Raw genomic sequence first — 24,295 nt, forward strand, 5'->3', positions numbered from 1 at the left:
CAGAGAAGAGACAAGGGAAAGCTGAGGGGTTGGATTTCTTTTTTTCTTTTTAAAAATACATAATGAAGTTTTAAAGGGAAAACGACCAAACCTCAAAACTAGCATTGCTGAAAGCAATATTAAAAGGACACAATCTAAAATCATGCTACAAAAATAGTGTTATCTTGTTGAACCAAATGTGCATCTTTTTCAATTCCATGATTGACGGGAGTGTTTATGTGACTGACACAGAAGGCACCAAGGTGAAGTGATTATTATTTGTCTTAGAATATCCAAAGACACAACTACCTACTTTGGGAAAAGGAAAAAGTACAGTCATACTTGTAATAAATAGCTAACTGTCTTTGCCATGGGTTCCTAAACCCTTACAAATTTCAACATATACAAACAGTTTCACCCCCTAGCGTTCTCTTATTGCTTAGGAGAAGCATTGGTTTTATCCACGTACGTCAGTTTCATCATGAGGCAGGGTTTGAAAACTCGTTTTTAAACAGGTTACGGAGTGACAGAGCTGGGAGCGGGTGAGGCCTTGGGCCTGGGCCAGTCCTAGGGGGATGAGGGCGGTGCGCAGGCGTCCCACCCTTGCGCTCCCCCAGGAGGCCTTGGACCAGTCAGTGTTCCCTCCAAGCCCCGAGTAGCTGCCTTCCTCACATCTGCAGAGAGGAGAGCAAAGTCCTGAAACTTGGGAAATCGATTCTGGAAAAGGCAGGAAAGCAAAACGGGCCGCAGAGGGAAGCAGCCAGACGCGGCCCTGCCTGCCTGGGCACCAGGCCCCCACGCTGTCCTCGCTTCCTGACCGTTCCTTCGGGTGGCTGTCTTGATACAAGGGGCGCTTCCTACGGGGTTTCAGCAGCATCCTCCCAAGATGACTCAAACTGGATAGTTTCAGATTATAACTGAATCCCGTACAAACCCTCGTCAAATCAATTGTGTCACGCATTCTCTCTTCTGAGGCGCAATGGTGAAAAGAAACTTCGGGCCTCACCCTAATCCTGCCAGCAAAGCTGATTAAGGTCATTTGAGACAAGGTCCTACTCTAAATGAAAGTTCTGATGTAGCTCACTAGAGTCCAGGCTATTAACCCCTTCTTGAAGGCTCTCGGCCCTGTGTAGAATGCATTCCAAAGGAGACACGACACGCCAGGATGTCCAGATAGCAAGTCACCCAGACTGAAGTCTTGGAATAAAAACTATAGACAACAAACTAACCCTGTGAAAAAGACACATGATTCAAGGATCCATAAACGAAACTTTAGGCAAATTGCCACTGATTTAGACTCAGCGGGCTGGTGGGTAATTTTTTTTTAATGTTTATAGAATAATAAAAACAAGAAAGGAAAAAATAAATCCCTAAGGCTGAGAAATTACATCCAAATGAAATGAGAATATAATCTAAACCAAAAAAGGGAGTTTCAAGCCTATAAGTACATAAATGCCATTTACTGGTATGAAGAAAAGCTAAACAAACATTAAACTTTGAGAAAAAAAATTCTTCTAGATCTAACAGATATTGAGGGCAGAAATGGTTTCTAAATAAAAGAAATGTAAAGAGCCACAAAGATTTCCAATTACCTTCTCAACCAGACAGTTACGATTTCAGCTATATCTGCTGAGGGGAGAAGAAATGAAGATTTTACAAAGAGCCAGGAACGTTTACACGGCTGGAGGCAGGCGGTGTCGGGTCTGCGTCCTCTCTGAGGGGGCCCCCAGATCAGAATCTGAGTCACCTGTCCACACCTGTGAGTTCCCAAACACACAAAGAGCCCAGCAGTGCCCAGGCACGCTGGTCCCCACATTCGGCTCTCACTCTCAAGTGGGTTCCGGAATACAAGACCTCGCTTTTCCAAAGAGGACAGGAGGTAGTTAACCAAGCACAGCCGGGGTGGGTAACCATGCCCAGTGCTCTCGACAGGTCCTCAGCAGATGGTCTGGGCCTGCTCCCCGCTCCTCTCACCTCCCAGACCCGCCCCTGCTCCCTCCTCATCAGCTGTCACTGAGCTGGTCCTGGGAGTGGGTGCTGATGAAGAGAGCCCCTGGGTTCTGCACACTTCACCAGGAGCCAGAAACATGTCTGGAGACCTCACTCACTAATGGCAGTCACTAGAGCAGGAAGCCATTTTTTACGTGGTTGGGACAGTCAATTTAGAAGCAGCCCTCAGCTGAGTTGTTTTCGCCTTTTGCTATCTGCTTAGTGTCATGTTTTCCTGTAAACCACACGTGCAGAAAATGACTATCAGGCCTTGGCACAAAGACTTCATGGTTGCTTTGTCTGGAACATGGGTGGCACACCAGGACCCACTTATATCGCCACTGCCTCCCAGAATCACTAAAGTGGCCACGTGTTGTCTCCACACTCTGTTAGGGCAGATTCTAAGAACAGCCCACTGAATATCCTGCAGAGCCCGAGATTAGGGACTTGGTCCACCTCTTAAACACAGGGAGAAGCGAGGGGTTCCTTCCCAAACAGCACAGGTGAGTCTATGAGAAAAGGTGAGCTTGGGCCACACACACATGACATATGGAGGGAGTATTCAAGGGTCATTTGCTGCAAGCAGGAATTCACATACATGTGCAGACCAGAGTTAGTGCTTTATCTCCTCAGAGGCCGCCTGTGGCTCAACCCAAGACTGAGTCACTCCGAAAGCCTCAAAGAAAGACGAAAGAAACTGCAAACTTTAAAAGATTAGGAATGTTTTCAACTGAGTCACAAAGCTCTCTCAGGAAGCCTCTGACATGGGGTGGGGTCAGACGCACTCCATGGCTGCCCACAGGAAGGAGCCTTTAGCCAAGGGACGGTGATGGTGCCCAAAGGGTAGGGGGTGACATCCACCTCCCAGAGCCGAGCCCCAGAACCAGACTGGGTCCCCGCTTCCCTGCAGCCAGCCTGGGCTCCGTCCACGTTGGCACTTTGGTTCAAGCTGCCAAGGAAGACATGGATATTGGGACTGGGCAGGCGTCAACATTCTTGCCTTTCTGTGGGCAAAGGTAGTCTCTCTTGAATGACTTGCTGCAGAGTGAAAATCTGTTTCCTTTACTACAAATAGAACTTCTGCTGTGAGGTTTTAATTTGTAACTGCCTGTGCCTTCCCTGGCTTTATATAGAGCTGACGAGTATCTTTAGGCTCTCGTGACTGGAATCTCTCTGTATGAAAGGGGTAAGGCGCCCCATCCCCCTGCCATGTCTTCGGCAACGTGAAGGGAGGGTAAAGGAGAATCAGAGAAAAGAAAAAATACCACATCAACTGGATCGATTCCAGGATAAACTGTCTCTGAAGACGTCAGTGTTTGCATCCATCTAAAACCACCAGAGGTTCCACCAAATGCTTGAGAGTTTCAACCATCCAGTCTCCAGGAACAAATTCAAAAGTATACAAGCTGGGCATCAACTGTGAATGCCAATATCATCCCACCAGAAAATTAAAAAACACTAAGATTGCCTCAGTCTTAAAAATTCCCCAAACCAAACTGACACTGGTCCATATTACAACTATTAAATGCAAAAATAAGCTTATTTCAATTTGCAAAAAAAAAAAAAAAAGCCCTTTTAAGCCTCCGCAAATCTAGATTGTCTTGTTCATACACAGAAACAACATAAAGAAAATGCGAGTGTCTTTCCATTCACACTAGACAACCATATTCCTTCCTTCCTTCTCACCACGTGACAAGACTTATGACTCTACAGTACGCCAGTCAGCATATCTGGTCACTTTCGGCTATACTGGGAGCTAATTAAATATAAAGAAATATATTTACAAAAACCATGGGAGAGCCTCATGGCACAAAGGACATTAAATAGTTACAGGGACATAAATAATTCCAAGATTCTAACACTAAGATGTAAATTAATTCCTAAGTGGCCTATGGCACAAGGTGTCATCACTTTTTATCATGTCAGCATGTACAACTTCAATGGGCTTCAGAACCGTTCCTTGGAGCTGACAACACATCCTCAGGATACCAACAGACTCCTCTGAGCCAGATGATAACCGGTTTTATTGAAGTGACTTGGAAAAACTTGGGCAACAACCCTCGCCTGAAGAGTCTTCTTTTTTCCAATCTCACTTCAAAGGCAGCTTTTTATTGAGGCCAAGTAATATGAATCCCAGAAGATTTCTGATAAAGTTCAGGGTGGTCCTTCCAAGTGGGCCCCATTTGATGCAAGACTGAGTCTTTGTAACCCTGTTTTTAAATGGAATTCTCAGAGGGCAATAAGCCCCATTTTGACAAAGCATATACACTCTACAAATGCAAAATAAATATATAAAATGAAAAGATAAAATCCAGATGTCATAATCTCCTCAAAAGTCACTACACATAATAGGTATGAGGTTTGTGAAGCCTGGTTTGTACTGCCTCACAACATCCATGGGAAGAGGGCTCAGTCAGACCGCCGTGACCAGGCCTGGCTGCCCTAGGTGGGGACAGTGGGAGGTCAGTTACCCCCAGACAAGCTGGGTCTCTGACCAGACCAGGGGCGTGAACAGGTGGCCTGGGTCATGGCCCCAGAAAGGAACTTCAGCAGAACTTGAGTTGTATAGGATGTTCGGTTCAGGGAGCCCTAACCCCGACCCTTCAGAGATGGCCAGTACCATTTCCTGTGGCGTCCCCAGCTAAGCAGTGCTACCTGATGAAGCCACCCGTGCAGGAAATCGCACGCCGCTCCGCTCTGCAGAAGGCAATGCCAGCCTGTGCAGGGCTGGACATTTCTCACACAAGCTCTGCTCCCCGAGACCCCCTCTCTCATGACACTGCCCGCTGCTGAAGCTGTAAGCGCTCACTAGCACAAGATCCTGGGACTCTCCTCATTAATGGAAAATCTTCCCACCAGCAGTGAGCATTCTTTTCCTTGGTGAGGGCGAAACACAAAATATTGGAGCTAGAGTGAGGTTTGTAAACATTAAGGACAGTTCAAAGAGTGAAAACCCGACATGTAAAAACAAATTTTCCGTAAGAGAAACAATTAGTCTCCAACAGAAAAAAACAAAAAACTACAGCATTGCAGGGGCCTGTGTAACTTAGACACCACAATAATCTTCACTTTATCGAGAATTCATACAAAACCTTACGGAACTAGAATGTTCCCCAACAGCCTCCAAGATCGACGTTCATAGTTATGACCCTGAGGTACAGGGTCGTCACCCTCCGAAACATCAGTGAAAGGGGGTGTCATGGTGCAGATTCAAGTAGTTTTCAAATCCTAGATGGAGCCACTCAGAATTCACTCTAGAACTCTTCTCAGGCATTTGAAAATCAGCACATACCCTTGAGACAGAGGCGTGTCCCCACCTGTGGTCCGTGAGGCCAGCAAACGGGCAAGGGTCCGGGCTGGTGGGACAGACTGTATTTCTCCTGTGGCTTTTATCTGGGAAGGTAAGATGACAGAAAATCTGCAGTCCAGCCTCGGCATATTCAGGGAAGGTAGGAAACTGGAAAACAAGATGGTCCTCGTATTCTTGGAGGAGCCTCTGGGATTCAGGAAGATGATTCCAGGGACATCTCAGCAGGGTAGGAAACAGATGGTGACCTCCTGATGCGCAGCAGTGCCCTGGAGCCCAGCCGTGCCCTGGAGCCCAGCCAAGAGAGTGCCAGCCTCCCCCAGAGCCAGCAAAGCACCCAGCGGGCACACCTGCCGCCGAGACCCTTGGTGTCAGCTGGCTGTCCATGCTTGTGCTGGGGTCCAGATGCCCCCAGGCATGGAAAACAATGGGGAGAGGGGCATCCTGGCAGCGAGACTAAAGCACATTCAGGGCCTCCATGGGGGTAGCCCAGAAAGCACTGCTGACCCACCACTCCAACCATAAGGTTTCACTCCTTGATACTTGTTTTTTCCCCTCCAACAGCCCCCATTTAATCCAGAGTCCTGACTCATCACAAATACATATGAGGGGGTGGCTCAGAGTCAGCCGTGAAGCCTGTGCTCAGGAACAGTGAAGTGGACACGGTGGCCCGCGAGGACAGTGGCTCCCTCGGCCACCATGCCAGAGGATGGGGGAGGCAGGCCCCTTCCACCGCCTCTGTGTGAAAGGCTGGGCACGGGGTCCCTCGCCTCCTGCACCCACCATCAGGGCTGCCATGAAAACCCTTGCCCAGAATGAACTGTTACCAAGGAGGACAAAATTCAACTTAGTCACATGATAATCTGATGTGATGAGGGAAAGAAAAACTTGATTGAAAGTACGGGCAGGAGGACCAGAGGGGAGAAGACTCAGTGCGCCCTCACGTGTCCAGGCGCTGGATCTCAGGCCGGCTGTCCACGTCTCTGGACTCAGTACGGGCGCGGATGTAGTCGTTGGCACTCTGCTGCCGGAGGCTGACCCTCCACTTCTGCACGGCCAGGAACGTGTTCACCGCGTAGGCCGCTGTTGCCAAGAAGCCGAATATCTACAAGACACAAGCCAGGTTAGTCCACAGGGCCCCTGGGCACTTCCAGTGAGCGAGGTACATTAGCCTCTCCTGGCTATAACCCCAACACCCAGACCCCACTACACGTCCAGCTGTCAAGACCCTGGCCAAGTTCATAGGCATGTGACCCACAAAAAGGCAGCCTTAGGACTCTTTTGAAGTATTCTGGATCTACAAGGAAAAAGAGATCACAGAAGGGCCTCTTTTACAGACCTTCATGACACTGGTCCCTGGGAGAAATACCATGTAGACAAAACACCATATAGATGAAAAATCAGGGTCTCAAGTGTGACCCCAAATCAAGCCACAAGGCCCAGCATTCCATATCTTAGCCCCCTAGCCCCACTGCCTCTCATGTGGGCAGCTCTGGTGGGCAGCTTGAGAGTGAGAAGTGGTGGTGTTTTAATGAATAGCTAACAACCGATGAACCTATTGAGTGATACCTTGGAGAGCTCATAGTTTAGTATTCTCAATAAACCTTAAATCCTCTCAGTTATAAAAGTGCTGCATATTCTTTGTAAATACCGAACAATGAAGAAAGGCAGCGCACAGAGAGAGACAGTCTCACCTTACCTGGTCCCATCCTCCGCCCCGCCCCCCACTGTGCTGCCTGCCATGTGGTGTCCAGACTGCATCTTCTTCATGAACACCCCACACTGGCAGGCAGGGCCCTTAAAAGCAACAGACCTTTCAGACATCCAGGGCTCCGCTGGACAGAGACTGAAGCAGAGGTGCTCAAGCCAGAGTGTGCATCTGAGAGCTTGTTAAAACACACTGCCAAGTCGGCAGCTCCGGGGAAGGCTGAGAACGCCATCTCCAACAAACTCCCGGGTGATGCTGCCATTCCAGGGGCCACACTTTAAGAACCACAGCACTGAAGGGACCGGGGCCTCCGCTGGCCCAGTGACGACATTAGCAAAGGAGAAGCTGAAGGAGAAGCAATAGGACACAAGCCCAGGGGACAGAGCAGCAAGGCACAGAAAGTGTATGAACCAGCCTTGTTTTGACCTTTTGAGTTCACTTACCACGGCAGCAATTTCTGCTCCGGTTTTGTGGTTTAAAGCAGCCAGTACGATCGAAGCAATAAAGAAAAAGAAAGTGCTGAGTCCAGTGTTGACCAAATCCTAAAGAATAAGATAAAGTCACTTGAAAAGGATCATTGCAGGTTTTATCTGAAAAAACCACTGAAGAACTTTTGACACAAAAAGCACAATCCCCAGCCTCTCTGATGGCTCCTTGTTTTTGTTTCGGTGGCCCAGGGGTATTGATCACACAGATGAAGGCAAAGCAGATGCTATTAATCCTATTTAATTAAATAGTTAATGATGCTGCTTGATAAACCACCACAGAAAAATCCACATTTTAACCAAACACATCATGTTACCATTTCTTTCTTCTTTTTTGACCTTGCCTCAAGGCATGTGGGATCATTTTCCCTGACAAGGTATTGAACCCACGCCCCCTGCAGAGGAAGCTCAGAGCCTTAACCACTGGACCACCAAGGAAGTCACCATGTTAAATGATCATTTCTTAATGACCTATTATAGAAACCAAACTGCTAACCCACAAGGACACACTCACTAATTACCAGGTAGAGTTCTATTGTCTTCTTTTCAAAACACATTCAAATCCTCTTATGGACAAGAATAGACTTAAACTGGTGAAACCCCTTTATGCATTTGTGACATATAAAGAGTGAGAACACTCTTTTGATGGAGAACACACTTAGCCAGGCCGCACACTTCTCTTCCTCGTGCATGGTCTTTCAAGTCTCCATGATGCTAAAGCCTAGAGGATTTTCCCCTAAGCTCCTTGCAAAGCAAATCAGGTTACAAATCCAACGCTTCAAAGATTTAGCTCCTGTCTTGCTTGTCTAGGGGAATACAGCACAGTGATTCATATAAACACCCGGACGAGGGTCCTAACCACCCACAACTGTGGACAGGTCCCTTTGCCTCTCGTGTCATATGTGGGCACAGCCCCCCACCCCTCCGGAGTGGTTTCAAGGACTGGGTGGAACAGCGTACATGAAAAGCCATGCATGTGCCTAGCCCACACTTAGGGTTCCCTGTACGTTTATTGTTACTGCTGATATTTCCACTTGTGCATTAGGCCCCCACAGCCTGGGTCATACCAAAGCACCTGTATGCTCTCTACAGGGAAAGAGAAACCAGGAAAAACCCTACACTGCTTAGGTGCCAGCTCGACTGTATCATCAACACCAGGTGGGTCCTGCCGGCTGGCCTGGCTCTGGGGGCCATCTCCTCCTTAAAGATGGCAACATTCACCTCCTAACAGCTGAGCCCTGCAGCAGCTCCTGCCACACTCCTGGCCAGCGCCTCTGCCCCTGCTCATGGACAGCAGCGAAGTACAACTACAAACTCTACCCAGAGAGGTCTACCAGCAGGGCAGCTTTCAGTGGTGACCCGCATGAAGCCAGGACAAATGTTTCACAAAGTTAAACCTGGACGTGTTCAGTTACACCCAACTCTGGGTAAGCAGCTGCAGGAATAAAGACAACTATAGTTTCTAAACCAAAGGCTACTCAGAAATAGGAGGAAATGTTTTATGATAAGATGCTGAGATTTTGAAGAGGGTCATGTGTCGACAGCTATACCACCCTGAACATGCCCAGTCTCCTCTGAAGACGTGCATGTTACTTGTCTATGAATTCCACATTTGGAAATCCTCTTAAATAGCATACTTTTAAAATCATCTTAAATAGCATACTAGTTGCAAAAAGGCCTAAGCATAAGGATGTTCATCATGTTATTTAAAATAGCAAAAAACTGAAGATAAAATACTTAAGAATCAAAGACTTGTTAAGTAAAATGGTATTTCCAATTGGAACAGTATGCAGTCATTAAAACTAATGATATAGTTATATTTAACATGGAAGACACTCAAGATAGTTCAAATGGGAAAGCTTGACTTTACTGGTTCCATTTTTTGGCATTCACATATCACAATATACATCTACCTGTGAAAGACAGTCTAGGGAATTCTAGAGTATTACACCCCTATATTAAGTGGTTACCCCTGCACGGCTGCTATCACAGATGATTTTAATAACAGCTTTATTGAGATATAATTCACCACAATTTAATTTTAGAACATTTTTAGCACTTCCAAAACAAACCTCATACTCATTAGCAGTTAATTCTTCATCCCTTCCCTTAATCCTAGACAACTACCAATTAGTTTTCTGTCTTTAAGGATTTGCCTATCCTGGACATTTCATATAAATAAGAAACTTCTTTAAAAGAAAAAAGTCCAGGGACTTCCCTGGTGGTCCAGTGGTTAACAAGCCATCTCCCAATGCAGGGGATTTGGGTTCAATCCTTGGTGTAGGAACTAACATCCCATATGCTGTGGGGCAACTAAGCCCCATGTGCCACAACTGCCAAGCCTGTGCCACAACTAGAGGAAGTCCTCACACTGCCACGAAGGCCCAGTGCAACCAAATTTAAAAAAAAAAATCCAACTTTCAGCTGCGCCTGAAAAGTTGTTCTTAAAAGTCCTGTGAAGTAACACAACTGGCTGGGACTCAGTAGGAAAGCAACCTCTGGGTCTCATGGACCGCCGGCCCATCTCCTCACTTGCCCATTTCCATCACGTACCCAGCCCCACAGGGCCCTGAGTCCCAGAGAGTGGGCCACCCTACAATGCGCCCCACCCCTCCATACTCTGTGCCCAGCAAGCACCTATTCATCCCTTGAGGCTCAACTGGAATCTGGCATTTCCTCTGAACCTCCCCAATTGACCTGCTCCAGGCCCCCTCCCCTGAGGAATCCACTGTGTTCTCCCAGACCTCACACAAAACTGCATCCCACACAGCACACAGAAGAGCAGCTAACATCTACCCTGTGCTTGCTTTCAGTTCCCAAAGCCTGGCCCCAGACAGGTGTTCACCACCACTGCTTAATAACCACAGGGCTCTGTGACTGGCTGAAGTCAGATCTACACATGAATGAGAGAGGAGGTTTACAGCCATTCAGCCCATACTGTGCCTTGACGGCCCCAGTACCATGAGATTGACCATAGTACTGATGACAGAGTGATAGAGACAGAGGAAAGGGACAGGGTAGGTCATTAAACAGCTGATCCCACTAAGGGATTGTAAGTAAAAAAAAATATGGGAGACCCCTGTAAGTTATGGAAAGGTGACATTTCAAAGTAAAGACCCTCATTGTACTGAGACCTGAAATAACATTTCCACAGTGCCATGACCATCTTGGCTTAATTAGGTAGGGACAAAAAAACTCCCTCACTCAACCTGGAGGAAGAGCTGATGATGGAGGCATGACATCTACTAAAAAAAAAAAAAAAAGAGGAAAAAGAAGTGGTCTTTTTCCCCTCTCCACTTTTTCTTTGATTATAAAACTGTAGCCCTCTCACTCAGCTGCTTATAAGCCTCACAAGCATCCTGTTCTAATAAATCACTTCTTATCTATCACTTTGGACATAAAGGACGGGAGCTCCTCTGTGGAATGGTTTAGTCACTAAGTTGTGTCCAACTCCTGCGAACCCATGGAGCCCTCTGTCCATGGGATTCTCCAGCCAATAATACTGGAGTGGGTTGCCATTTCCTTCTCCAAGGGATCTTCTCAACCCAGGGATCGAACCCAGGTCTCCTGCACTGCAGGCAGATTGATTACCTTCTGAGCTACCAGTGAACCCCCTTTGGAGTCCAGTGAATTATGGTTTCAGGGGCAACTACCATCTATAGAGAGCCTACTGTGCCAACCATACAACTCCCAGTGTCTCACTGAGTCCTAACCTAATTAGGATCCAAGACACCTCTAATAAAGGGCCTTGAGGAAGCTGAGTTCTAGAAAAGATGAGTTTGGCATAATGAAAAATATATATTTGGTCTTTGTCCCAGATTCCTCAACATTTCCTGAGTGCCCTTAGTTGCCCTTTAACCTGTGCGGTCTGCATGAACTCCAGGAGTTAGTGTCAGAACTAAACTGAATCGCTGAATACCGAAGAGAATCCCCATGGACAGAGGAGCCTGGTGGGCTACTGTCCATGGGGTCGAAAGAGTCAGACACAACTGAGCGACTAAGCACAGCACAGTTGGTCTTAGAGAATCACTCAGTGTGGAAAAAGTACACAGATTTGGTGTAGGGGGAGAAAAAAACAACTATATATTTGGTGTCAAAAGTGGTGTCAGAAAACACCACACAATGAGTCACAGCAAAGCCTCAGGACTCTGCAGGTGGCCCCTCTGGGTGACTCCAGACTGCTCTCAACTCACCATAGCACCCAGCCTGGGTTCTCAGGTCAGGAAACACCTGTCCTGACCTGAGGACAGCAGAGGCCACAAAGGCCATCAAAGAAGGAACACAAAGAGGAAGAAGAAAAACAGACCATGGTATCATCAGAGGCAAGAGGAGAGGGTAGGCCAGGAGAGAGACTGAGGGCATACTCCAGGGCTGAAATGATTGGTTGGGGGGGCGGCAGGACTGGGAAGTAAGCACAGGATCCAGGAGCACAGTGATCCCCCAGTGATCCCGACCAGAGGATTTTCAAGGACGGAGTGTCGGGGGAGTGGATGGTGGAGGGGAAAAAGTAGTCCCTATGTTTGGAAGAGACACATGGGAGGCTTGTAGGGTGTTGACACTGTCCTAACTCTTGACCCAGGGGTCTGGCTACATAGTCTTTATCATTCTTCACTAAACTGTACTTTGACTTCTACAGATTTCTCTGAATATGCTGTATTTGACAATAAAAGCTGAGAAAAGAGAGATCAGGAAGTAGGAAAGTAGAGCAGACATGTGCAGACCTCCCTCCTCTACAAAGTTTGACTGAGCTTCCAGGGCTGGAGGGCTCTGACTGCCAGCTACGGGGAGTGGGAGACCCCGGTGGTCAGTGGTAGGGAGACCCTGGTGGTCAATCAGTGGTAGGAAAAGGATGAAAGGATGGAGGGACAGGGTGGGAGAGGCGGCCAGGGGCACCACCTAGTCATCTGCCCTAGCCAACACCATCCTAAAGAAAAGAGGGATGTTAACTTTCCAGCAAAAAAGATACATTTTGATACAACCCCAAACACGTGGTCACCAACCAGTGGAAAGACTTTCACCATTAAAATAGAAAAACTAAGTATTTAAGAAAGCTTGCCAAATAGGTATTTCTGGAGATAAAGGCCTGAACGAATTAATTAGAACCTGAAGTTTTTTTTGTTGTTATGGTGATCTGGGGTCAGGGGTCCTTTTAAAATTAACTGTTTATTTATTTATTTATTTATTATTTTGGCCACACCACACAGCTTGTGGGATCTTAGTTCCTCAACCAGGGATTGAATCCGGGCCCACGGCAGTGAAAGTGCAGAGTCCTACCCAGTGGACTGCCAGGGAATTCCTGGCGATTCTTTCTTTAAAAAAAAAATGGAAGTATAGTTGATTTACAATATTAGTTTCAGGTGTACAGCAGAGTGATTCAGTATTTTTGCAGATTCCACTCCCTTAGAAGTTATTGTCGGAGAAGGCAATGGCACCCCACTCCAGTACTCTTGCCTGGAAAATCCCATGGATAGAGGAGCCTGGTGGGCTACAGTCCATGGGGTCGCTGGGAGTCGGACATGACTGAGCGACTTCACTTTCACTTTTCACTTTCATGCAATGGAGAAGGAAATGGCAACCCACTCCAGTGTTCTTGCCTGGAGAATCTCAGGGACAGGGGAGCCTGATGGGCTGCCGTCTATGGGGTCGCACAGAGTCGGACACGACTGAAGCGACTTAGCAGTAGCAGCAGCAGAAGTTATTGTAAGAAAATGGCTATAACTGCCTATATTATACAATACAGTGAGGTATGAAGTCTTCTAACAAATTTATGGCTGTCAAATAAGTAGGTAAGACAGAATTCAGGGTGTGAAGTCAAAGCTGGTGAAGTCTATAGGAGAATGACGTGGCTGACAGACACCAATGGCCTCTGACTCACAGTAAAGTTACTATTTCTCACACTGGCAGCAGCACCCTCTGGTTTGGAGCCTTTGTACACACTTGTCTCATTTCATTCTTAAAACAACCCTGCAAGAAAAACGCTATCATCTCCACTTGGGGGCTCTAAGTGTCTTGCCCAGGGTCATATACAGCTCTTAAGAGCCACCTCGGACTTGAATACAGACAGGGTGGCCTGACTCAAAGCCCCTGGGTCTTAACCATCTTAGTAGCTGCTTCTTTGTCAAACAGGATCTCTGGCGTGGTTTTATTCACAGCCCAGCCCAGCGCCTCCCTCAAAGGTATTTATTTTGGCCTTAGACACTCTAGCGGAGTGTCTAAGAAGGCAATGGCAACCTACTCCAGTACTCTGCCTAGAAAATGCCATGGGTGGAGGAACCTGGTGGGCTGCAGTCCATGGGGTCGCTAAGAGTCGGACACGACTGAACGACTTCAGTTTCACTTTTCACTTGCAGGCATTGGAGAAGGAAATGGCAACCCACTCCAGTGTTCCTTGCCTGGAGAATCCCAGTGACGGGGGAGCCTGGTGGGCTGCCGTCTATGGGGTAGCACAGAGTCAGACACGACTGAAGCAACTTAGCAGCAGCAGCAGCAGTAGACACTCTAGGGGTCTGGGTTTCCAATGTACCTTGCCCCATGACGATGACCTTGCCCCCATGGAGCCTGCATGCTGTTTGGGGGAGGTTTGTGAGGTACTCTTGCACTGCCTGTTCATTACAGTCAATTTAGATCACAACACTGGAAGCATTTTCTTTAACATAGACTTTATCTTAAAAAGAGCTGAGACACTAAAACCTGTCACCACAAACTGTGATGAAATGCCTCCAGTAAATCTTGAGGTTTTAGAGCTTATTTCTTCCTTTTCAATGTCAGGATGAAACCAACTTTTCAATGGACAACTTCTAGCCCAGTTCTCCTTTTATTTTTCTTCCTAAAAGGGTCTGAACGACGCAGGCGGCACTCTGTCAGGAAGATGGTCACCTCTTGGCTCCCTGCTGGAACACCATGGGAGTGGCCCCACCAGGCAAGGTGGCCAGCCAGGCTGCCTCCTCCCGGTTCCAGCGCTCCAGGCCACGCTCTCCAGTGCTGCGAGCACCAGCGCCGCTGGCAGCAGAGGAGCCCACGTGAGCGCAAGCGGGCTCAGAGCCCCTCCCCCACAACCGGAGGCCCTGATAGGGCCTGCTGTGTCTCCCGAACTGGCTGTCTTTGAGTTCCTGCACGTGCTTATTTGCAAAGAAATATCAAGAAAACAAAGTGTTGTTAAGTTCACTTTTCCGCTTGGCACAGCAGGGACAAGTAACACAAGTCCAGGAAAGGGGGCCTGGGAGTGACCAGCCTTGAGCTTCCCGTGCGGATCAGAGAGTAAGGCTGTCACAGTTAAGAGCCCCAAAGCATGGAGAGCAAAGGACACATTTCCTCAAGACTCGCTGATCAACCCAGCAAACCCTCTGGGACCTCCCAGCTGCTTTGAATTTAATAGTAATAGTATTCCTAGGTTTCACAAGTTAATGGCAATTTCATTCATATTTTCAGCTCTTCCTGAATCAGTACTTTTGCAAACGGCTTTCAGGTCCAGTGTGAAAATATGCAAATATATTCATTCCATGCTCTCTTTCCCATTTTCTATAAGTATCAACATTACCAATCGTCTCAAAGGATCCCCAAATTGAAATGACATTTTTAAAGAAGTCAGAATAATCGTTATGTTTCTGTCATTAGTGAAGGTCCCATTAATTCTGCAGTCATGTTATTCAACCCAGGATGGAAATTTAAAATTTCACAGTTGCATTACAAGGGAATACTTATGTATCAAAATGAACCAGAACCAAACATGCCATGGAATGATTCTGATTTTCCTGGGAGCCATGGAGCACTCGATCCTTTCCTAGTCAGAGAACATGACTTAAAACTCACTGTCAGGTTCCAGTTGATCTGGGGGATTCTCATGTGAAGGTTGAGACTGAACAGAATCAGCAAGACTCCGGTCACCACAAACGCACTGCAGCTCACAAACTCAAAAAAGTAGAGGCCTTCACACGGGGAGCATTCCATGATGGTCTCTATGCAGATGAATGCGATCAGGGCCAAGATCTGGGAAGAAAATTGCAAACACACATGTACGTGTATGGTTAGCACACATCTGTGGACACACGTGCCTGCCACCTTTAAATAAAACTCACCTGCCACCACCACACAACAATCACGGAGTTTTCCCCTGGGGACAGCAGTATCACGGACAGGAATGTGACCTGATCCAATTCTTACGTAAGAATAGGTACAGGGGCCTTGATGAAAGGATTAAATTCCACATGTGAGCAACCATGGCCCCACAGGAGGCCGACACCAGGCTGGTGTGTGCAGCCCCCCATGAGGAAGCAGAGAGGGGCAGGCTCACAGTGTTTTTAGTCCTGCCTCTGCCACCAGTAAGTGGACACCACCTATGCGCGTTTCTCACTTACAGTCTCTATCAGGGTGATGTCAAACATTAACAGGGCAGGGTGCTGGTGGTGTCCGTGTTAAGATATTTGCAACTACCCTTCTGGTTCAGCTGATGTCACACAGGCTGACTGAGACTTGTGAGAGGTCTGACTATGAGGCTGACTGAGACAGCTTTAGAAGGACTTGTATAACCCCTCCATGTAGAAGTCCTACCCAAAAATAAGGCCCACCTAATTAAATCATTAGGTGTGAAAGGAGAAATCGGTGGCAGAGGATGAGATGGTTGTATAGCATCACCAACTCAATGGACATGAGTTTGAGCAAACTCTGGGAGATAGTGAGGGACAGGGAGGACTGGAATGCTGTAGTCCACGGGGTCACAAAGAGTTGGACATGACCTGGCGCCTGAACAACAACTACGATTAATTTATGGGCCATGCTTTTTAAAATGTTTATCATTGGAGGGACTTCCCTGGCGGTCCAGCGGTTAAGAATCCACCTTGCAATGCTGGGGACGAGGGTTCAATCCTTGGTTGGGGAACTAAGATGCCATTTGCTGCAGAGCAATTAAGCCTGAGCAGCACAACTAGAGAGTCGAGGTGCCCGAATGAGAATCCACATGATGCAACTAAGACCATCTGTGCCACAACTAAGACTCAGCACCACTAAATGAATGAATGATTCTACCTTGCAATGTGGGGGAGGCAAGCTCATCCCCTGGTCGGGGAACTAAGATCCCACGTACCTTGGGACAACTAAGCCCGAGCGCCACAACTTGAGAGCCCAAATGCTGCAACGAAAGATCTTGTATGTTGCCACAAAGATCCTGCATGCCCCAGCTAAGACCTGATGCAGCCAAATAAATAATTTTTTTTAAGTTTATCATTGGATTTGATCATGAAGAGACAGCCTGGGAAGTTTATAAAAACATTTAAAATCTACCAACGTTAGAAACACTTTCTTTCTGAAGGACCAAAGTAACACTAGCAATATGTCCTAAGAGATCAGAGATCGTGAAGGCAAATAGGTGTCAATGAAAATCACAGGTCAACTTTTAAAGCGAGATTTTGGGAACAGGAGGAGGCCCAGGGACTGAGTTTAATGGCCCTGTGATCAAGGAAAAGTCAGGTGGTCTTACACCTAAAACCAGACCAGTCTTGGGCTCCTGGCCTGTACCCTACTTCTGTAACCCAGCTCCTCACCACCCAGCACCTGTCAAACCTATGCCAGAGCTTCCAGGCTGACATCCACCTCCAAGGTAGAGGAAAAATGGGCCAGCAGCTCTGTGGTCCCAGGTCTGTCCTCAAGATGAGCAACATCAGCATCACCAGGGAGCTTGTTATAGATGAAAATGCAGAATCTCTGCCTCCCCTCCTTGACCCCCAGAGTCAGAATCTGCTTTTTGACAAGATCCCCAGATGACTGAAGTGTGGGGAGAACACAAGGCCCAGGCTACTCTGGGGGCCTTCTTTTCCTCCAGGGGTCCCACTCATGCTTTGATCAGCTCACCTCCTCCCCCTGCCCTCCCTGATGTCACTTCTTCTCCCCGCCAGACATGACTGATCCCACCCTCCCCAGGAAAGCTTGGTCTGCGGTTGCATCCCATCTTTTATACCTGCCACTACACATCTCTCTGCCTCCTGAGCTCTTGGATGGCAGGGGCCAGTCCACCTCCCTTCACTCCCAAGGCACCAAGCACACGAATCTGCACAAAGCAGGTAAATGGGGGCTCAGGGAGCCTCTACAAACCTCCCCCCCGCAACAATTCCAGACAGACTCATCAGTCTCCACAAGAAAGGAAGGGAGACTCTCTTTTTTCCATGCCTTTTTAACAATATGTAGCCTTTCCATATTTCCACGTCAGTTCAGTTCATTTCAGTTCAGTCGCTCAGTCGTGTCCGACTCTTTGCAACCCCATGAATCGCAGCACGCCAGGCCTCCGTACTCCCAGAGTTCACCCAAACTCATGTCCATCAAGTCGGTGATGCCATCCAGCCATCTCATCCTCTGTCGTCCCCTTCTCCTCCTGCCCCTAATCCCTCCCAGCATCAGAGTCTTTTCCAATGAGTCAATTCTTCGCATGAGGTGGCCAAAGTATTGGAGTTTCAGCTTTAGAATCAGTCCTTCCAAAGAACACCCAGGACTGATCTCCTTTAGGATGGACTGGCTGGATCTCCTTGCAGTCCAAGGGACTCTCAAGAGTCTTCTCCAACACCACAGTTCAAAAGCATCAATTCTTCAGTGCTCAGCCTTCTTCACAGACAACACGTTACAATTACGGGCCTTTTAAGCACACACTTTCTGCTTCTCCTAATGGCTCTCCTAACTCTCTACAGAACCAGACACTTTAATTCTCCATCTGAATTACATGCCTGACTTGCAATCAATTCACAAAGAAGTAGTTTATATAAGGGAAACTCCAAAAATTTTTTTTTAACCCCTGTAATTGGATCTAGTAATCTTCGGCAAGAAATAATACACTCTACTGATGAGTTACAAATGTTTCTGGTATGCTAACTTCAACCATATTTGTGTGGGAAGGTAACACCTACATTCTTACATATTAAAATAAAAATGGTTTCAAGAATATGCAAATCAGATAGGCCACTCAACACAGGAGTGCACAGAACAGACAAAATTCCCTGTTCTTTAGCTCATATGCTAATGAAGAGTTTTAATTAAATTTTAAAATGTAGCATATTAGACAGTGATAAGTACAAAGGAGAAAAATCAAAGCAGGGAAGGAAGATGAAATGTAACTAGGACAAGGATGTTGGAAATTTTAGGCAGAGTGACCATGGAAGGCCTCTATGAGAAGGTTCTAGATTTACTACAAAGTTCACTTTAGTTTATTATAAAGTTATTAAAGGATACAATTGAAGAGTCAGATAGAGATACACGAGGCAAAGTCCAGAAGGGTCTCAATTACAGGAACCTCTGTCTCCCTGGAATTTGAAGTGCACCCACCCCCAGCACTTGGATGTGCTTTGGCTAACCAATGTGGATGATCAATCCTGTTCAAGAGTTTTTATAGAGTTTAATCTGGAGTCCCCTTCCCTTTCCAGAAGTCGGCAGGTAAGGTTAAAAGTTCCAACTCTCTTATCACCTGGTTGCTTCCCTTGGCAATCAGCCCCCATCCTTAGGAGCTTTCCAAAAATCATCTCATTTAACACAAACCCAGGTGTGGCTGAGATTTGTTGTAAATATAAAAAATATAGATACCAAACACCTCATATCACTTAGGAAATTCCACGAGTTTTAAGAGCTCTGTGCCAGAAATGGAATGAAGACCAAATACATATTGCATTATTCCAAATCAGAGTTAGACATAAATACACACATATACACAACTATAGACATACACTAATACCCACTGATAGGTGTTTAGGTGGTTTTGTAATACTCTAACATAAACTGTACACTGTTTTAAAAACTTTGGCTGTGTTGGGTCTCAGTTGTGACTTGTCAATCTTTTCTTGCGGTGCTGGGGCTTAGTTGCTCCTTGGCATGTTGGGGCTTCTCTGGTGGCTCAGATGGTAAAGACTCCGCCTGCAATGCAGAAGACTGGGGTTTGATTCCTGAATTGGGAAGAGGCCCTGGAAGAGGGCATGGCAACCCATTCGAGTACTCTTGCCTGGAGAATCCCCACGGACAAAGGAGCCTGGCGGGCTACAGTCCACAGGGTCGACAGAGACGGACTGAAGGGACTAAGCAGTGGCAGAAGCAGGCATGTGGGACCTTATCGTTTATCCATTCTATATATAATAGTTTGTATCCGCTAATCCCACACTCCCAATCTGTACTTCTCCCATCCCCTCTCCCCCTTGGCAACCACAAGTCTATTCTCTATGTCTATGAGTCTGTTTCTGTCTTATACATTGATAAGTTCATTAGTGTTATATTTTAGATCCCACATGTGTCAAAGAGTGTTCTGCCTATGTTTTCTTCTAGGAGTTTTATGGTCTTACATTCAGGTCTTCAATCCAATTTTTAAATTTTTGTATATGGTGTTAGAGAATGTTCTATTTTCATTCTTTTACACAAAGCTGTCCAGTTTTCCCAGCACCACTTATTGAAGAGACTGTCTTTTCTCTATTGTATATTCTTGCCCCCTTTCTCATAAATGAACTGACCATAAATTTTACTAAGGAGAATCCTTTTTTTTTTGCCTGCCTTTTGGTACAGCAAATGTCAAATTTCCTCCAGCACAGTCAAATCTAACAATCACTGTTGAAGTAAAACCTATCTGATAGCCAATAAGAAAACAGAGACTCAGGTAGTCCAGTGGTTAAGACTCCACACTTCCACTGCAGGAGGCATGGGATCGATTCCTGGTTGGGGAACTAAGATCCCATATGCTGTGTGGCATGGCTAAAAAGAAAGAAAACAGGGACTCAAAGTTATACTGGAAGCCAACAACTTCGAAGCACCTACAGAATCAAAAGTAATTCAGCTTATAACAATTCTGCAGTAGACAAAGACACATGTAAACTGTACAGAGATGTTCAAAAAGGTGTGAATAAGGGAGAGCCACTGCAGTTGCTCACCAGGAGGTCACAGGCGCACCCTGGAGAGAGTCCGTTCTGTGTAGCACCTACCAACTGCTCAGGAGCAAATATGTGCATGCTTGAAAGGTGCTGATACTAAAAGCTTGTCAGCGCTCTGTAACAACCTGAAGGGATGGGATGGCGACGGGGTTCAGGAGGGAGGGGCACATACACGGGCAAAAAACCATCACGATATTGTAAAGTAATTGGCCTCCAATTAAAATAAATTAAAAAACAAAAAAGGCTGTCAAATTTCTACAACTATGGCTAATTATGACTGGCAACATCAAAAACCATGGATGGGGGGGCAAACAGCTGGCTGATTAGGATGACATAAAGCTTTTTAAAAATTCATAACCCCCTGTTGCTACTGGTGGGAGTGAAAACCATCAGGAGCCTTCTGGAGCACTGTGCTAACAACAGCAGGTTCACAGAACAGCCCGTCCTCTGACTTCCGGGCTCACGGAAGGGTTGGAGACTGGGGCCGAGTTTCCCAGGGCGAATTTATCTCCAGGATGATGAAGCTTGTGCCTCAACTTCCTATCCATTACAAAGCCTTTTGCCAGTGGTGATGGAGTAACAGTGGGCAAGTCGGGGAGTCGGTTAACTGGAAGCTGAGTGAAAGAGACTGAATTTGGCTCTAGCGGTTGCTTCCACGTACAGCCACTGTAGTCGTCCCTCTGTAGGAATGGCCTCCAGATATGCGCTGATTTGACATTATGATGAAGAAACAGGCCTTAAAATTCACAAGATCAACATGCCCTTCCTTGCCAAACTAGAATTGTCTGAGTGGTGAAGGAAGAAAGGGTTTGAATCATAAGGGGCCAGAGCTAGAATTTTTTAGCAGGAGAATTCTTCAGATCATCAAATGCGTGAAACAGTCGTCAGTGGACAATTCTCTTTTCATTGGTGCCTAAATGGAAGGTATTTCCCAACAGGGATATACCCCATAATGCACAGTATCCAATTATAAACACACTGTACCTTTCCTCCCATTTTGGTGGGAATCACATGAAATAGAACTTATGAGAATTCCGGGATTCATAGGGCAGAAACCTGCAGCAGTACTATAAAGGGAAAATAGCTATGTGTGGGAGATTAATATAATTTATGTAGCCAGTGTATCAGAGCACATCATAAAGTATCTGACAAATCTTGAACTGACAAAGCCTGACTGCTGCTGCTGCTAAGTCACTTCAGTTGTGTCTGACTCTGTGTGACCCCATAGACGGCAGCCCACCAGGCTCCTCCGTCCCTGGGATTCTCCAGGCAAGAACACTGGAGTGGGTTACCATTTCCTTCTCCAATGCATAAGAGTGAAAAGTGAAAGGGAAGTCGCTCAGTCGTGTCTGACTCTTCGCGACCCCATGGACTGCAGCCCACCAGGCTCCTCCGTCCATGGGATTTTCCAGGCAAGAGTACTGGAGTGGGGTGCCATCGCCTTCTCCAACAAAGTCTGACAGTCCCAAATAAAATGACACACAAAGTTGCCTCCAACGCATAGCAACAGCCTGAAGAGACAAATGTTCCGATGACAGCCTCCTACACACACCCACCAATAAGTTGATGTATGCAGTATAAGAGCATATTGATTGTGTAATGACATCACCCGACACAAGGGAATGGGCAAACTAAAACCTGAATTGGCCAGTGTGTGCTATGTCCCTCAGTCGTATCCAGCTCTTTGCCACCCCATGGACTATAACATGCCAGGCTCTCTGTCCATGGGATCCTCCCGGCAAGAATACTGGAGTGGGTTCTCCAGGGGATCTTCCCAACCCAGGGATCGAACCCGTGTCTCTTGAATCTCCTGCATTGGCAGGTGAATTCTTTACGACTAGTGCCACCTGGGAAGCCCCAGATTGCTCTGATGTCCTCCTAAACTTCAGGCCAATTTTTGTGCACTTTTTCAAAATTAACTGATCATACTAACATTCAAATACCATCTATCTTAGTGGCTGCTAAGTTGTTTCAGTCATGTCCAACTCTGTGCGACCCCATAGATGGCAGCCCACCAGGCTCCCCTGTCCCTGGGATTCTCCAGGCAAGAACACTGGAGTGGGTTGCCATTTCCTTCTCCAATGCATGAAAGTGAAAAGTGAAAGTGAAGTCGCTCAGTTGTGTCCGACTCTTAGCGACCCCATGGACTGCAGCCTACCAGGCTCCTCCGTCCATGGGATTTCCCAGGCAAGAGTACTGGAGTGGGGTGCTATTGCCTTCTCCATATCTTAGTGGAGGCCAAAATAAAAACAGAAGGAAAATACTTCTAAAATTTGTAATTTTGTGTGCTTCTCATTCTTAAATACTATTGTACCTAGTTTTATATTGTTAATTCTAAATCTTTTTCCTTAAGAGTGGGTCTCCAAAATCATGAGTCTCAAGCCTCTCAAAACTTGGCTCTGCTTCTGAGTTTGGGCAAAGAAAGGTGAGTGGACGAGACACTTGTTGCCTCTGGCTTCCTTCAGGAACTGAGAGGAACTTCATGGTGCTCCTCCTCCAGCTGGCCAGTAGTGTTTCTGGTGGGGGTGGCCTCTGAGTGAGGCTGATGGGCAGCCAGCTTCCCACTGACCTGAGATGAGCGCATGACGCAGGGGAGAAGGAAACCTCCCTTGTCCTAAGCCATGGAGATTTTAGGTTTGTTTGTTACTATGGCATACTCGAGCTCATACTGACTAAAAAGGGCACCTTGGCATAAAGTTAAATCTGCATAACAGATCTTGGGTATTTACTACAATGAAAATTTTTGCAGGATAGATATATTACTACACCACTCACTCTTGAAAATACCAGATTCAAATGGTTTTACCGATTTTTTTTTTTTTTTTTTTTGGCTGTACAGCTTGTAGGATCTTAGTTCCCTGACCAGGGATGGAACCCAGGCCCCTGCACTGGAAGCTCAGAGTCCTAATCCCTGAACCTCCAAGGAATTCCCTAAAAATCAATTCACAACAGACTGTTAAGGTAAAGATATTGACTATATTACTTAAATTTTTTCAAAACAAAGAAAAGTATAAAACATTTGGAATTTCAGGGATCCATCTATGTGGCAGGATTGTGGATTTTTTTTTTAATTTAGGCTTTCCAAAATTTCTACAATGAATATGTGTGGTTTTATTTTAAAAATCAAATACTTTTATGTATAAACACATTGGGGAAACATCCATATTTATTATGAGTTACGTTTTAGTGACTTCTAAGAATCATTTATTTGTTTTGAAATTAGTCATGAATATTTTAAAATGATATTATACACCCGAATGGAAAATGAAAGTCACCCTCCAAAATCCACATCAGTCCCATTTCTTTATCAGAAAAGTTCATCATTTCCAAGGCCTAACATATGCTTATGTATCGGAGAAGGCAATGGCACCCCACTCCAGTACTCTTGCCTGGAAAATCCCATGGATGGAGGAGCCTGGTGGGCTACAGTCCATGGGGTCGCTGAGAGTCGGACACGACTGAGCGACTTCACTTTAACTTTTCACTCTTATGCATTGGAGAAGGAAATGGCAACCTACTCTAGTGTTCTTGCCTTGAGAATCCCAGGGACAGGGGAGCCTGGTGGGCTGCCGTCTATGGGGTCGCACAGAAGCGACTAAGCAGCAGCAGCCCCAGCATGTATATATATATACATCTGAATCTTATACTTTGTTGTACACCTGAAACCAACATAATATTGCTCGTTTCATTTAAAAAAAAAAGGAAAAAGGCAGCCTGGGCTACCCAGGTGGCGCTAGTGGTAAAGAACCCGCCTGCCAATGATGGAGACAGAGATGCAGGTTTGATCCGTAGGTCAGGAAGATCCACTGGAGGAGGGCATAGCAACCTACTCCAGTGTTCTTGCCTGGAGAATCTTCATGACAGGGGAGCCTGACGGGCTACAGTCTACAGGGTCGGACACAACTGAAGCAACTTAGCATGCACACACACATACACTCTCACCAAT

The 24,295-nt window shown here is 46.5% G+C and overlaps 1 protein-coding gene across 8 annotated transcripts in view; it reads right to left on the reverse strand.

The window, feature by feature from the left end:
- The window catches only part of CMTM4 (CKLF like MARVEL transmembrane domain containing 4), a 79,100-nt gene that overhangs the window by 1,184 nt on the left and 53,621 nt on the right, over positions 1-24,295 (reverse strand). For 2 of the 8 annotated variants that reach the window (XM_044931995.1, XM_044931996.2), the window contains exons 2-5: positions 15,278-15,454; positions 7,427-7,525; positions 6,220-6,380; positions 5,261-5,425 (exon numbers count right to left, since the gene is read on the reverse strand). In XM_044931995.1, the coding sequence (XP_044787930.1) occupies positions 5,261-5,425; positions 6,220-6,380; positions 7,427-7,525; positions 15,278-15,454 (602 nt within the window). Of the gene's footprint in view, positions 1-24; positions 5,426-6,141; positions 6,381-7,426; positions 7,526-15,277; positions 15,455-19,176; positions 19,352-24,295 lie in introns of those variants that run through there. The other 6 variants (XM_044931998.1, XM_025268792.2, XM_025268791.3 and 3 more) reach the window with 6 other exon arrangements.

This window comes from Bubalus bubalis, chromosome 18 (assembly GCF_019923935.1).
Source record: "Bubalus bubalis isolate 160015118507 breed Murrah chromosome 18, NDDB_SH_1, whole genome shotgun sequence".
NCBI classification, from domain to species: Eukaryota; Metazoa; Chordata; class Mammalia; order Artiodactyla; family Bovidae; genus Bubalus; species Bubalus bubalis.